We start from the raw sequence: 12,078 nt of genomic DNA on the forward strand, positions 1-12,078 counted from the left end.
TTTTGTTTGTAGTTATGTTTGAACATAGAAAGATATTTTGTAATGGTTGTGTATATTAAACAACTCCTCCCACTTTTATAACTAATATATTGGTGGAGTTCCTTGGCCCGTGTGAAGCGGAAGTTAGTTTTTATGATTATAAGTTTATTGACAAACGTTTGTTAGGTTTTTTGCAGTTTTGTTTGAACACTAAATATATTTTGAAAGGGTTGTATAATAAACAACTCCTCCTACTTTTATAACTGTTGAGAAATGGGTGGAGTTCCTTGGTCCGTGTGAAGCGGAAGTTAGTTTTTAAGATCATAAATCGTTTATTGACAAACGTTTATTTGGGTTTATAAGGTTGATATTTCTAGAAGTTAGGTTAGTTAAGCATAGTTATTCGTGTGAAACACATTAAGAATTGTAATATACACCAGAGTATTGGATAAAGTGATTGATTAAGATAAGGTGAGAAAGTTTTATTTGGAAAAAGTGCTAATTAAAATAATTTGCAGAAATCTAGTTAGTTCTATGAAAGTGATTGTATGGTTAGTTAGTTGCTTTTTAGAATTTACAAAGAAAATAAAATTAATAGATTAAATTCTCAAAGATAAAGAATCAACCACCTGAAGTTTTTCATTTTTTATTGAATATTTTTTTATCTTTCAGAACTTAGACAACACAAACGCCAGCAATGGCTACACTGCTACGAACGGGCAAATTCTTGCGTCTGTTCTCTGGGGCCGCCAGGAACCTCGCCGCCACAAATGGCCAGAAAACAGATGAAACCGGCCTGACCCCCACGACGGGATTGTGCTTCGACAGCAATGCTCTGTGCCAGGCAAATTTTTCCATACAGAATGTGCTTCCGTACCTGGGAGTTTCAGATTCTGGCCATGCAGAGGATAGGTTCCCTACCAGACTGCTATCTACTCCAAACAGGTATGCATTGATCCATTTTTAAATGTCTAACTAAATGTCGTTAAGGGATGTTGGAAATCACTAAATTGTGCAGTTTTGGTTAATGGTTATGGCTGTTTTTATTTATATAATTAAGCATTTTATTTATGTGTGTTGTAAAAGTTAAGCGGCAAAATAGTTGTACTGAAACGATTTTGTAATGGAAAATGAACGAAATTTTCTATATTGCATCATGCAATTCAAATTTGAATTCTTGCTTTTCTGCTAACTTCTAGAAGAAATATTTTGTAGTCTGTACTGTAACATAGAAATGTTAGAAATATTTGCCTTAACAAAATTAGCTTAGTGACAAATTCTTTTGTAAAATATGCATAAAATTTATTTAACATAGTATTCCGTTTGTTCAGAATGCCCTTAATGAAGTCATAAGACAACTTGCAAATAACATAATAAAATTAGAATTAATAAAACAAACTAATGTTTTTCAATTAAAGGAACCTTGGGCGAGTTACAAAACAAGAAATTGAGGCCATTCTTGGAGAAATTAAAAGCTCTGAAGTTACCACTTCTAATGCAAACCTTCTGTCATCACAGGAATGTTTGGTGTAAAAAGAAAACATTTTTTGATGCAAAATTAATTTTGGAAATTTTATAAATGACTTTTCGATTTATTTTATTTCATTATTTCTTTTTGTACACTATTGTTAAATTTCTAATTTCTTATTCTACAGTTAAAATATTCACAAATGTTGCTTTTGAGTTAATATAATTTTTCTTAATTTTTACACAAATATTACAATAGGCTTTGCTTGCTATCCGTTTGTGCGGCACCGTGCTGGACCAGGAGGTCCAGATAGACCGCAGCGAACTTGTGGCCTCCATCTGGGAGATGGTCATTGACATGAAGCTGCCATTGACCGTGGTCCATTATAATGCTCTTCTGAGAGTTCATTTAGAAAATAAATTTCAATTTGACCCTGAGGCTATAAGCAATCAGATGAAGGAAAAGAAGATTAACCCCGACAAAGAAACTTATCAGTGCTTCATTTCTGCGTACTGCCAGCGTGGAGATATTGAGGGCGCCAGTAAAGTCCTACAAACCATGAAGAAAATGGGATATAGTGTTAATGAAAACATTTTCAACTCCCTGATTATTGGACACAGTCAAAATGGCGACTTGGGTCGGGCCCAGGGTATTGTAAAAGTGATGAAACAATGCGGCCTAAATCCGTCCACAGAAACCTACCTGACCCTGGCCTGTGCCTTTGCCAGGGTAGGAGATATCAGCTCCATGGACCGCACAGTTGCTGAAAGTTGTCAGGCAGGATGTGGCTTCCAGGATGGAGATTACTTGGAGCTTCTCTTTGTATTGTGCGAGTCTGAGCACAAAGACCAGGTAAACACCACTTTTTTTGTTTAAATTGATCAGGGATCATTATACCCATAACAAGGGAAGCAATTTGAGATTCATTAGGTATAGAAAAAGCTGATCATTTTGAAAAATGACAAAACATATTTTTTTGTAATCGTAAAGTAGCAGACTGATTGTCTATTTTTACTCTTGATTGAAGTATAAATATACATAAATTGCAGATCTAAATCTTGCAGAACGCCATGTACAATGTTACTATACATTTCATTAATGGATACCTCATAAAAATATTTATGTATGAATTAAGTAATCTCAAAATAATAAGTGGATAATCAAATTCATCACATGTTTGTCTCTTGTGCAAACATAACATTTGTTTATAAATTGTTCATTTTCCCACAATATGTTTGTTCACAAGAAAATGTTTTCGTAGATTTTTTCATAGATATTTGAAAGATTTTTAATGGTTTAATATTTTAGGTTGGCAAAATTCTTGATAAACTGCACCCCGAAACTGAAGAATTTGGTTGGTTAGCCAGCCATTTGACCGTCAGACTTGTTAATGCTGGTCATGATGACGTTGCCTACAATCTTGTACAGTTCACTGTTGAAAACAGTGCTGAGGAATCAGGTAGGAAAACAATCTTCAGTTGAGCTATTCTTTCTAATAGGTTTCTTAATTTCTTTCGATTTTTTCAATTTTGTTACTTAACTGATATAGTTATGAGGACAAAAATATAAAAAACATTTTTTAATTAGTGCAGCTACTCAATAACTCATACATTTATGCATCTGTCCGCACTGGTCAATTAAACTTTAGTTTTGCATTAATTCGCAAATTTTGCAACAATTCGCTGTTAGAAATACTGTGACTGCAATACTTTTAAACTCGCATATCTCTTAACTTTTAGTTCTAAATCATGTTTTTTTTTAAGGTCGGGTTATCAGCGGTGAATTTCTGGACCAACTAGTCCGCATGAACACCACAGTCTCAAAACTCATCTGGATCCTGAAGGACATGTCTGACAGAAAAATTTACAGCGGCGGCATGGGAAATCTCATTGACCTCGCCCTGAAAAACGGAAACCTTGCCCTGGCCCTTAAATTGTCCGATGTTTTGATTGCAGAGGGCGGAAAAGTAACGAAAAAGCAGTTCAAACAAATGATTATGCTTTCCAAAAAATCTGGAGATGATAACCACGAAGGCATGTTTGCTTGTGTCCGCATAGGCAGCAAGTTCAAGTACCTGTCCGCGGAAATGTTGAAGCGACACGTGTTCCCAAGTCTGGATACCTGGCCAGAGCTGACTATTGCCCAGCTGGAGGAGTTTGGACTGAGCAGAATGGAGACTGTGACTGCAATGATTGAATATTTGGTGGGCAAGGGAGAGACAGAAGCTGCTAGCACAGTTGCAGGTAACATTGATTTTTTACATGGGGGGCATTATAATGTGAAGAATAAAATTATTGCCATCTCGAAGCAACATATTATTTTGTATTTAAAGGGGCAGGGAGGGGTTAGGAAATTGCCAGAATCTAAGTTATTTTAAAAGAACAAAACCGCCTTCTTTAAAATTCATAATTCACTCAGCTCAATGGTTAGTGAGACCATGACGAACAAACAATCAAAAACCTTACTTTTTATTAATATTGCATTTAAACGTTGTTGTAAAATATCCTCTTTTTTGTTTTTTTATATTGTGTTTCTTTTAAATTACAAGAAAATACCGTATGGTTAAATTGAGAAGTTTGTACTTTCCTTTTGTAGGTATATTTTCTGAGCACGTCGATCCAAAATTAAAATTCATGACCAACACCACCAACTCCGTGAAGACCGTGTGCAATCATTTTGTGGATGAAACCCCCAGCAAAGAGAAGTCCACAGCTGTTGTGGCGCCACAACCGAGGTCGGCCATCAACAGCAGGAGGAACTCAGCTGTTACTTGTGTTGTTAATAGGTAGGTCATCATTTTTGGTTTTTTAAGTTTTAAGGGATAAGGCAATTAATAATGTGAATTGATAATGATTGACTAAAGTACCCAAAGTTTTATGCCAACGAATGAGAAAAAGTGTTGATTAATATTACCTCAATTTACAACGCAAATTTTCTTCCTTGTCTTATTTCTTTTTGTGACATTAGTCATAATATTTTATTATTTTTAGTTGTGAGACAAAGCCCAGTGAAAGAGTGAGTCGGCCATATTTTGATGCTGCTAAGCTGGCAGAACTGGAGGCCATGCTGGATACTGAAACAGGTATTGTCTATAAATCAATCTTAAATTGAACTCGCGAAGTAAGTCGTAAAAATTCAGATTTTCCTATGAAGACTTGGATCATGTAAAGAAAACGAAGTTGAGGGTTTCGTCGTATTTTCACAGAAGCTTTTGATAGGATAGGTTAGGTTAGGTAAATGTTAATTATTGCCCGGCAGAGTTAGGAAATAGGCCTCGGAGGGGCAAGAAATAATTTAATGTGAAAATACGACGAAACCCTCTACTTCGTTTTCTTTCCTTGATCCAGACTTTTTTTTCATGGTTCAATGCCTTTCAGCGCAATTAGGATACCTTAAATATTTAGATTTATTGAATTATGTTTTTAGGAGATTCCCTAGAATGTATTTACACCAACCTGATGAAGGCCTATGCCCACCACAAAATGATTGATCGTGCCATCAACCTGTCTAGGAGGTATAAATAGTTTTTATCATAAATGACACCAAAATCGCATAAGTTAAACTTTTGATTTTTTGGATGGTGGCTTTGCATCTGATATTTAAATCTATGAGCCTTCTATATGGAAGGGTGGGAAGGGCAGAAAAAAGGACAAACCATCCCGAGAACCATTTGAAGCTTTCCCAAAAGATGTAATTGTCGAAATCATGAGCTACAGACAAAAAAACCATATACATATGTAATAGGATTTATTTTTTAATATTTATGTATATTTTATTAATTTAGATTGAGAGAGGAACAGCTGAAAATCCCCGAAGTTTACGAAATCTTGGGCCAACTCATTGAGAGCCAGTACACCGAATCTTTGAACCAAGAGCAGCAGCAGCAGCAGATGCCACAAATATCCTCCCCACCTCCCATGTATCAGCCCATGGCATCCATGCATCCGGGAAGTATGATCCCCCACCCCTACGACCCTTCCCAGATGATTCCTGTCACCTACATTAGCCCCGAGGGCTATCAGGGTTACTTCTACACCTACCCCCCACCTGCACCCATGCCAGGCAACCCAGAGGGTTATTATAACCATGCGGGCGTTGCGTATGCCCCAACCGCTTCGCCATACCCCCCTCCACCCGCCAACACACCCATGTACAACCCCGAGATGGCAGGTTCATATCCCAGCACCCCCTACCCCGTCACTATGACACCTGACTTCACCTCCATGGCTTCCGAAGCCTCCACAGAGCTGCCCCAAATGTCACAAAGCGGCCGTAGCAGCATAGTGCCCCAGTACCCAGCAGACAGCCAGCAACACAGCTACCTTCACCGCCAGCTCAAGCGTCTGGTTACCAATGGCGAGGCCGAGAATGCCCTCTCTGTGTACAGAAATCTGGAACAGGCCGGTAAAACCGTCAATGTGACCGAGACAAGTGCCTTGATCGAGCAGTTGGTTAGAACTGACATGATGAGCGAGGCTGTTGAGATCACCCAGTCAATGTTGATGAGAAACATGCATCCCATGCCCAAGATTTTCAGATTCTTGCTCAACAAGCTTGCCAGCAACGGTGCAGTCGGAGATATTAACGCCATTGGTAACTACCTATCATCAAAGATCAAGAAGGACGTGTCCTATGATAACAGGCTATGCAACGCCTATTTGTCTGCTGGTCGTGGTGGCGAATTTCTGACCATTTTGGCTCATGATCTTGAAATTGCCATGTCTATTGGCAACTTAGAACAGCTGGCTACCCTACAGGATAGATTTCCTCGTGGTGGAGCAATGGGACTTCTGGATAATCATCCCGAGTTGATTGATGAATTTACCCTTTTGGCCCAGCGTTTTGCCCAAACCGGATATATTGCGCCAATGAATGTTTTATGGACTTATCACTTTATCAACAACAACATGGCCCTGGCTGACACCATCTGGCAACAGCATGTCCGCTCCAGCAACCAGATTATGTTCCAGAAGGTTTGTCAGGTGGCCCGTTCAACTGGCAACCTGAATCTTGCCTTCGGCCTGGTCAACAAACTTCACGAGGCGGACCAAGTTACACCCGGCGCCCGTGGCATTGCCTATTCCTGTCTGCTCGACTGTCTAGCAGCCGACAGTGCTCACAAGCAGGGATTTGAGGTCCTCAAGGAGGCCATCCAGAAGGGAATCAAGCTGGAAGACATCAACAGGACCGCCTTGGTGCGCCTGAAGGCTGGAATCGAAGAGATTGGAGAAGATTTCCCCTACACAATTCCACCCAAAAATCCAGGAAGAATGGACAACGAGGAGAGAAGCTTGAGCCCCTTGGACTGGAGTCAAGAATAAGCAAAAAAAACTTTTGGCTGTTAAATATTAGAGCTTAAAATTGAGCTCCTACTTGCGATATGAAAATTGGGCCTTTAGCCCCTTGAGCTTAAAAATACCAGAATTCTACCTGAAAATTTGGCAGTCGGGATTCTTCCCATTCCTCTAATGGACAATGATTTTGTTAATATTTTAGAAAGTTAAAAGACTGAAAATTAAATATCTTGTTATGAATTGTTATGAGATGTTAATAGCATATGTTTATTATATAATAGTAATAAGTCAAACATCGAAAAAAAGTCGTAAATTTAATGTAAATAAGCAATATTGAATCGGCGCAGTTTTGTAAATAATAAAAGCCATAAATGCGTCGGATCTGCGTTGTTGATAAAATATTCCTTTAAAATTTTGTTCATTAATAATTTACACGAAAATTTTATTTAAGTGAGCCAATTCGTATTGTTTTTCCATTCAAGATCATGAATTTTCAAATATAAAAAGACATTTTTACCAACATTTTTCTAATAGTCATAGTTGAAAAAAAAAATTCCTATATGAATTGACTCACTTTAACCCAAGTTCAAAAACACATAAAACAAACAGTCATAAAATTTGAATCTAATCAGTGTAGTTTAAAATAAGAAATTTATGTTAAGAAATATCAATCCTTTTTTGTTAAATATTAATCCCGTTTTGTTAATTAATAATCCCGTTGCATTAGACATTTTTAGAGATTTAGAGAGTGTATTTTTTGTTAGTATATAGATCTTACAGTTCAATATAATATGTATTAGAAATGCCTATTATTCATAAAAATAATGTATTTTGTACGTATTGTTATTTCATATTATATAAAAAGATAATAATCCTAACTATTTAAACATTGTGCCTTTGTCATTTGAAATATGCTCGCTAGTTTATGTATTTTATATTATCACGGCATCATAATTTGCAATACATTTTATTAAAAATAGTCATTTGTTGAGTTATTCATTTTTTACAGATTTTTTTTTATATTTAAAAATGGTGGATTTTAGTGATAGTGGGTCAAAGATTATTGAAAGAGTTGTAGAGATATCTGAGGAACATATTGTTGAAGAGGAATTATTAGTTAATGCTGATAATATTAAGGATATATTTGAGTTGGAAAGGTACTTCAGACTTCATTATTATGGTGTTACCCTACAATTGTTACAGAGGGTGTATATTCTGCAAGGGATCCTCCGCCAAAGTGGTGGTGGTGGTGGTGGGGGTGGTGGTGGAGGGGGGGGGGGTCGGTGGAGAATTACACATACTTGAAAACATTTTTTCTTTGGGTGGTAAAAAAAAAAAAAAAAAATATGTAAAAGGGACGTTTTTAAGTTGAACAAGGACAACAACATCCATAAAAGCGAAGCTCTGAACGAAAACAGCAGAAGAAACGAACATGAAGACTTAATGTGTCAATGTTATTTTATGTTCTGAACAAAATTGTGTTAAAACTGTATATAAGGATCCTATTTAAGGACATTTTCAGCTGACCATACTGGCAAAATATTGTATTGCTTCGCTATAAAGGTATTTATCAAACTTGTTAGGTCTTTTCAATTTCATTCAGCTGAATCAATTCGAGAAATAAACCTAAGGTGTAGATATTTTGAAGGGCAAAGCTTATTAGTAATTACAGCCTTTTATCTGGCTCTTAAATATTTAGATTTTAATGCTTTTTGTATCACTAAGGCTTATTTCGCTTGTTGGCTATACCTCTTCTTACTTACAATCGTTCTTGGTGTACTGAGATTTGCAGTCGCAATCGATGCAATCTTCTAATTATATGGTCTGTCTATTCTTTTCTTCATGTATAAAGGGATAGGTTATTTGATTTTTTTTTCTGTATTAAATAAATACTAAATGGTCCGTCGCCCTAATGAAGCAGGGTTGGTAAAAACCCGGGTTTTTTTAAAAAATAACCCAACCCCATAGGGTTTTATTAATAAAACCCGTTTTTTTTTTTGTTTTTTTTTGTTTTCCAAAGATTATTACCTAGGAATTTTAAGATATAAGGTTAAATTATTTTTATAAAGTAACAGGATGTTTTTCTGTACTATAGGATCTCGCTAACCACTTAATCGGTATGAATCTCCTGTACAGGGTAGCTTTTTATAGGTTCAGGGAAGGTTTATTCCAATTTTGGGGGAGGGCACCACAAATCTCCTATGAGAAATCTGCCCAGGGGTGTATATTCTGCACAAGATTTATTTTTTTTCCCCTGCTACAAAATTTTTTATTTTTTATCCCCCCTAGATTTTTCTTAAAAAAGTAGGGGGGAAAATAGAAAAATATTTAAAGAACTCTATATTTTATTTATTTTATCCCTCCTACCACACATTTTTTTAGTTTTTTAACCAAGGAGGGGGGCGAAATAGAAAAAATGTTTTCAGTTTTCTTAATTTTTACATTTTTTTTCCCTCCAACCACTTATTTTTTATTTTTTTTTCCCCCCCCCTGAGCAGGGGATCCCATGCAGAATATACACCCCTGAATCTGCCCCCTCCCCCTCAAGTAGTTAAAAATCTTCAACGGACCCGTGAGAAGCTAATTGTAATTGAGAACCATATCGGTTCAGTGGTTAGGGAGTTATTTTGGTACATAGGGACAGACATTCCGTTACTTATATATAAAAATAAGCAGTTAAAATGCAGTTATACAATAATTAAAATAAAATGTTTTTATAATATCAATTATTTGTTTGAAAATAGTACTCTTTATGAGTCAAAATAGAGTTAACATTGTCGACAAAAGGAACATTTTTTAAAAACCCGGATTTTTTGGGTTTTTTTGAGTTAAAAACCCAACTTGGGTTTTTTACTTGGGTTTTTTATGCCAACCCTGTAATGAAGGGAAGTTAGTAATTTTTTCTTTTTTTCAAAGAAAACTGAGGTTTAAGTCCTTGGTTTTTTTTGTATAACGCTGCTTTTGTATTTTTTGTGCTTATTTATGTCTAAAAATGAGTTCAACTTTTTGGGTGAAGTAAACTGATTCACATTTTATTGTCAAGTGTATATATGTACAGTACAGATGAGGCGCATTTCTGTATTTGTCTGTTTCACTCATTTTACTTCACCCAGGGAGGGGACAGACATTGGACTAAATATTACACCGGTACCCAAAGTTTACAACGTTATCTTAGCTAAAACATCATAATCATTGATATTAATCCACACAAGGTTTAGTTTTGTTGATTGTCATTGGGGATGTATTACGTATGTATATCAATTTATCGTCCATTGTCTTATCCCTTACGATCCCTGGATTTAATACACCTAAGTAATGCGACCTTTCCTTTCAATTTTTGCTAGGGTTTTGTAATGTGTTATGAAATGTGTAATAAACACAAATTCGTAATTTAGCAGATTTTTATTTAATTTTTAAAATATTCTTTCCTTTAAATTTAGGTGTTCAAGATGGATAGAGGAGAATGATCTAAAACGAGTTGGCCTACAGTTCCCGGATTATTTACTCAAGTTTGCACCCAAAGTCGCCAAAGGAAACATATTAAATATTTATAATTTTTTATTTTTGGTGCCTTTATTGATTGGACTTCTTAATACATTACATCCACCATTACCTTAAAATTTTTAGGGAAAAAAACATGTTTCGTATTCCTTTAATAGTTCCGTAATTATGGACTTTGCTAATCATAGCTTAGATCGTTTTCATCCTTGTTCATCTAGAGGCTCTGTGTTCAAAGGGACAAATTAGGGCAGCTGAAAATCATACCAAGACAAATGTGAATCTAATCATAAAATAGCCTAAAACTATTACAGGCGCTATGTAAAGATTACTAAAAATAGAATCTCAATCAGTTCAATTGTTAACGAAAACTTAGGCTTCAGACAATTAAACGTACTACTTTAATATAATAGGATTAAAGAGTAAGGTATGAAATACATTCTATTATTTCCTAATGTAAATGTTTGTTAAGTAGTTAATATACTTACCTACAATTGTTTAAATGATTAAAATGTGTTAGCAAGGTCTTGAAGAAAAGTTATGCAGAGAAGTTTTTATCCTGGGAGATACCAGCTATGGGGAATGTTGTGTCGATGAGGTAAAACAAGTTGTGCTTTGTTATTAATGTTCTCGTGTATATGGATGTGTTACAATGATAGTAGAGCATAACTTTGATGCCAGTAGTATATAATTCTTATCTCATGTATAGGGATGAGAACAGAGCTGGATCTTTAAAAGCGTAGCCGTTGCCGTAGTCGTGGTCAGAGTTACAGCTACCAACCTAATAGCGATCTTTAAATCATATTAACCACGCGTTGCCGTGGCCACAAAAAAAAAATGCGATCTTTAAATCATATTGGCAACGCGTGGTCGTAGTCGTAGCGTGGTTAACCACGCTAAAAGTGACCACAGTCCGTTAGTGTGGCTAAAGCGTTGCTAAAGCCACAGCCATGACTACGGCCACGGTTACAGCCACGCGAACGGCTACACATTTAATGATCCAGCTCAGGGGTGTATAATTATATTATGCACAAGATTTTTTTCCCCCTGCTACAAAATTTTTTATTTTTCTTCCCCCCCTAGTTTTTTCTCACCAAGTAGGGGGAAAATGGAAAAATATTTAAAGAACTCTATATTTTATTTATTTTATCCCTCCTACTACACATTTTTAAAAGTTTTTTCATCAAGGAGGGGGGGGGGGGGGGGAAATGGAAAAAATGTTTGCAGTTTTCTTAATTTTTACATTTTTTTCCCCTCCAACCACTTATTTTTTAATCCCCCCCCACCCCCCCCCCCCCCTGAGCAGGGGATCCCATGTTACACCCCTGGATGAGAAACGACCATTTTGTAAAAAAGATTTGTTTATAATATGAGCTCAATGTACCTTAATCGTATTTTATTAAACAAACAAAAATCTTTATTGGGGATGTATTTCAATTTAATGTCTGTTGTCTTATCCCTTAGATCACACATTACCAAGGTGTACCAATAAAATCATCATTGATTTCAGGTAGCTGCTGAACATTTAAACGCTGATGGTATTATCCATTTTGGGCACACTTGTCTTACTCCTTCACAGGTGAGCAGGTTTTTTTTTATGTCGCAAATAACATTTTATAAAAAAGGACCAGGATGTCTGTCTATATGGCTGTGTGTACCGAGGTATCTTGCTACCCGCTGGACAGAAATAGTTCTCTATTAGTTTTACAATAAAGGCTCTTATAGGTTCAGGGTAGGCGTATTACTATTTTGGAGAACGTGCCTCTACCCGGGTATACCCTCAAAAGATAATTTTTGTTTGTAATACTTAAGTGTAAAGTAGAGGGTTGACCCCCACCC

The 12,078-nt window shown here is 36.2% G+C and overlaps 3 protein-coding genes across 4 annotated transcripts in view; 2 read left to right on the forward strand and 1 right to left on the reverse strand.

The window, feature by feature from the left end:
* On the forward strand, nucleotides 1-7,751 carry LOC145304565 (uncharacterized). Of its 2 annotated transcripts, XR_013874130.1 has the most exons (10): nucleotides 1-924; nucleotides 1,398-1,495; nucleotides 1,704-2,299; nucleotides 2,756-2,906; nucleotides 3,211-3,690; nucleotides 4,043-4,232; nucleotides 4,438-4,529; nucleotides 4,874-4,961; nucleotides 5,232-7,191; nucleotides 7,327-7,751. XR_013874130.1 is itself a non-coding variant. In XM_080146476.1 (9 exons), the coding sequence occupies exons 1-9, from the start codon at nucleotides 677-679 to the stop codon at nucleotides 6,766-6,768; spliced, it is 3,480 nt and encodes a 1,159-aa protein (XP_080002602.1). In that variant the 5' UTR covers nucleotides 1-676; the 3' UTR covers nucleotides 6,769-7,751. The 2 variants fall into 2 exon arrangements, 1 of the variants encoding a protein (XP_080002602.1); XM_080146476.1 differs by having other exon boundaries at nucleotides 5,232-7,751.
* l(1)G0004 (RNA-binding protein pno1) overlaps nucleotides 1-12,078 on the reverse strand; it is a 185,813-nt gene that overhangs the window by 57,089 nt on the left and 116,646 nt on the right. The window lies entirely within an intron of this gene.
* The window catches only part of Dph2 (Diphthamide biosynthesis 2), a 26,230-nt gene continuing 21,902 nt past the window's right edge, over nucleotides 7,751-12,078 (forward strand). The window contains exons 1-4 of the mRNA XM_080146486.1: nucleotides 7,751-7,898; nucleotides 10,182-10,270; nucleotides 10,761-10,837; nucleotides 11,750-11,818. Of these exons, the coding sequence (XP_080002612.1) occupies nucleotides 7,771-7,898; nucleotides 10,182-10,270; nucleotides 10,761-10,837; nucleotides 11,750-11,818 (363 nt within the window). The 5' untranslated portion in view covers nucleotides 7,751-7,770. The remainder of the gene's footprint in view (nucleotides 7,899-10,181; nucleotides 10,271-10,760; nucleotides 10,838-11,749; nucleotides 11,819-12,078) is intronic.

Source organism: Acartia tonsa, chromosome 13 (genome assembly GCF_053477335.1).
Source record: "Acartia tonsa isolate MP-2025a chromosome 13, ASM5347733v1, whole genome shotgun sequence".
NCBI classification, from domain to species: Eukaryota; Metazoa; Arthropoda; class Copepoda; order Calanoida; family Acartiidae; genus Acartia; species Acartia tonsa.

Coding starts and splice junctions, on each gene's coding strand:
- LOC145304565 (XM_080146476.1), top strand. CDS start 677: ATGGCTACACTGCTACGAACGGGCAAATTCTTGCGTCTGTTCTCTGGG. Junction 925..1,397: donor CTGCTATCTACTCCAAACAG/GTATGCATTGAT, acceptor TTTCAATTAAAG/GAACCTTGGGCGAGTTACAA. Junction 3,691..4,042: donor AGCTGCTAGCACAGTTGCAG/GTAACATTGATT, acceptor TTCCTTTTGTAG/GTATATTTTCTGAGCACGTC.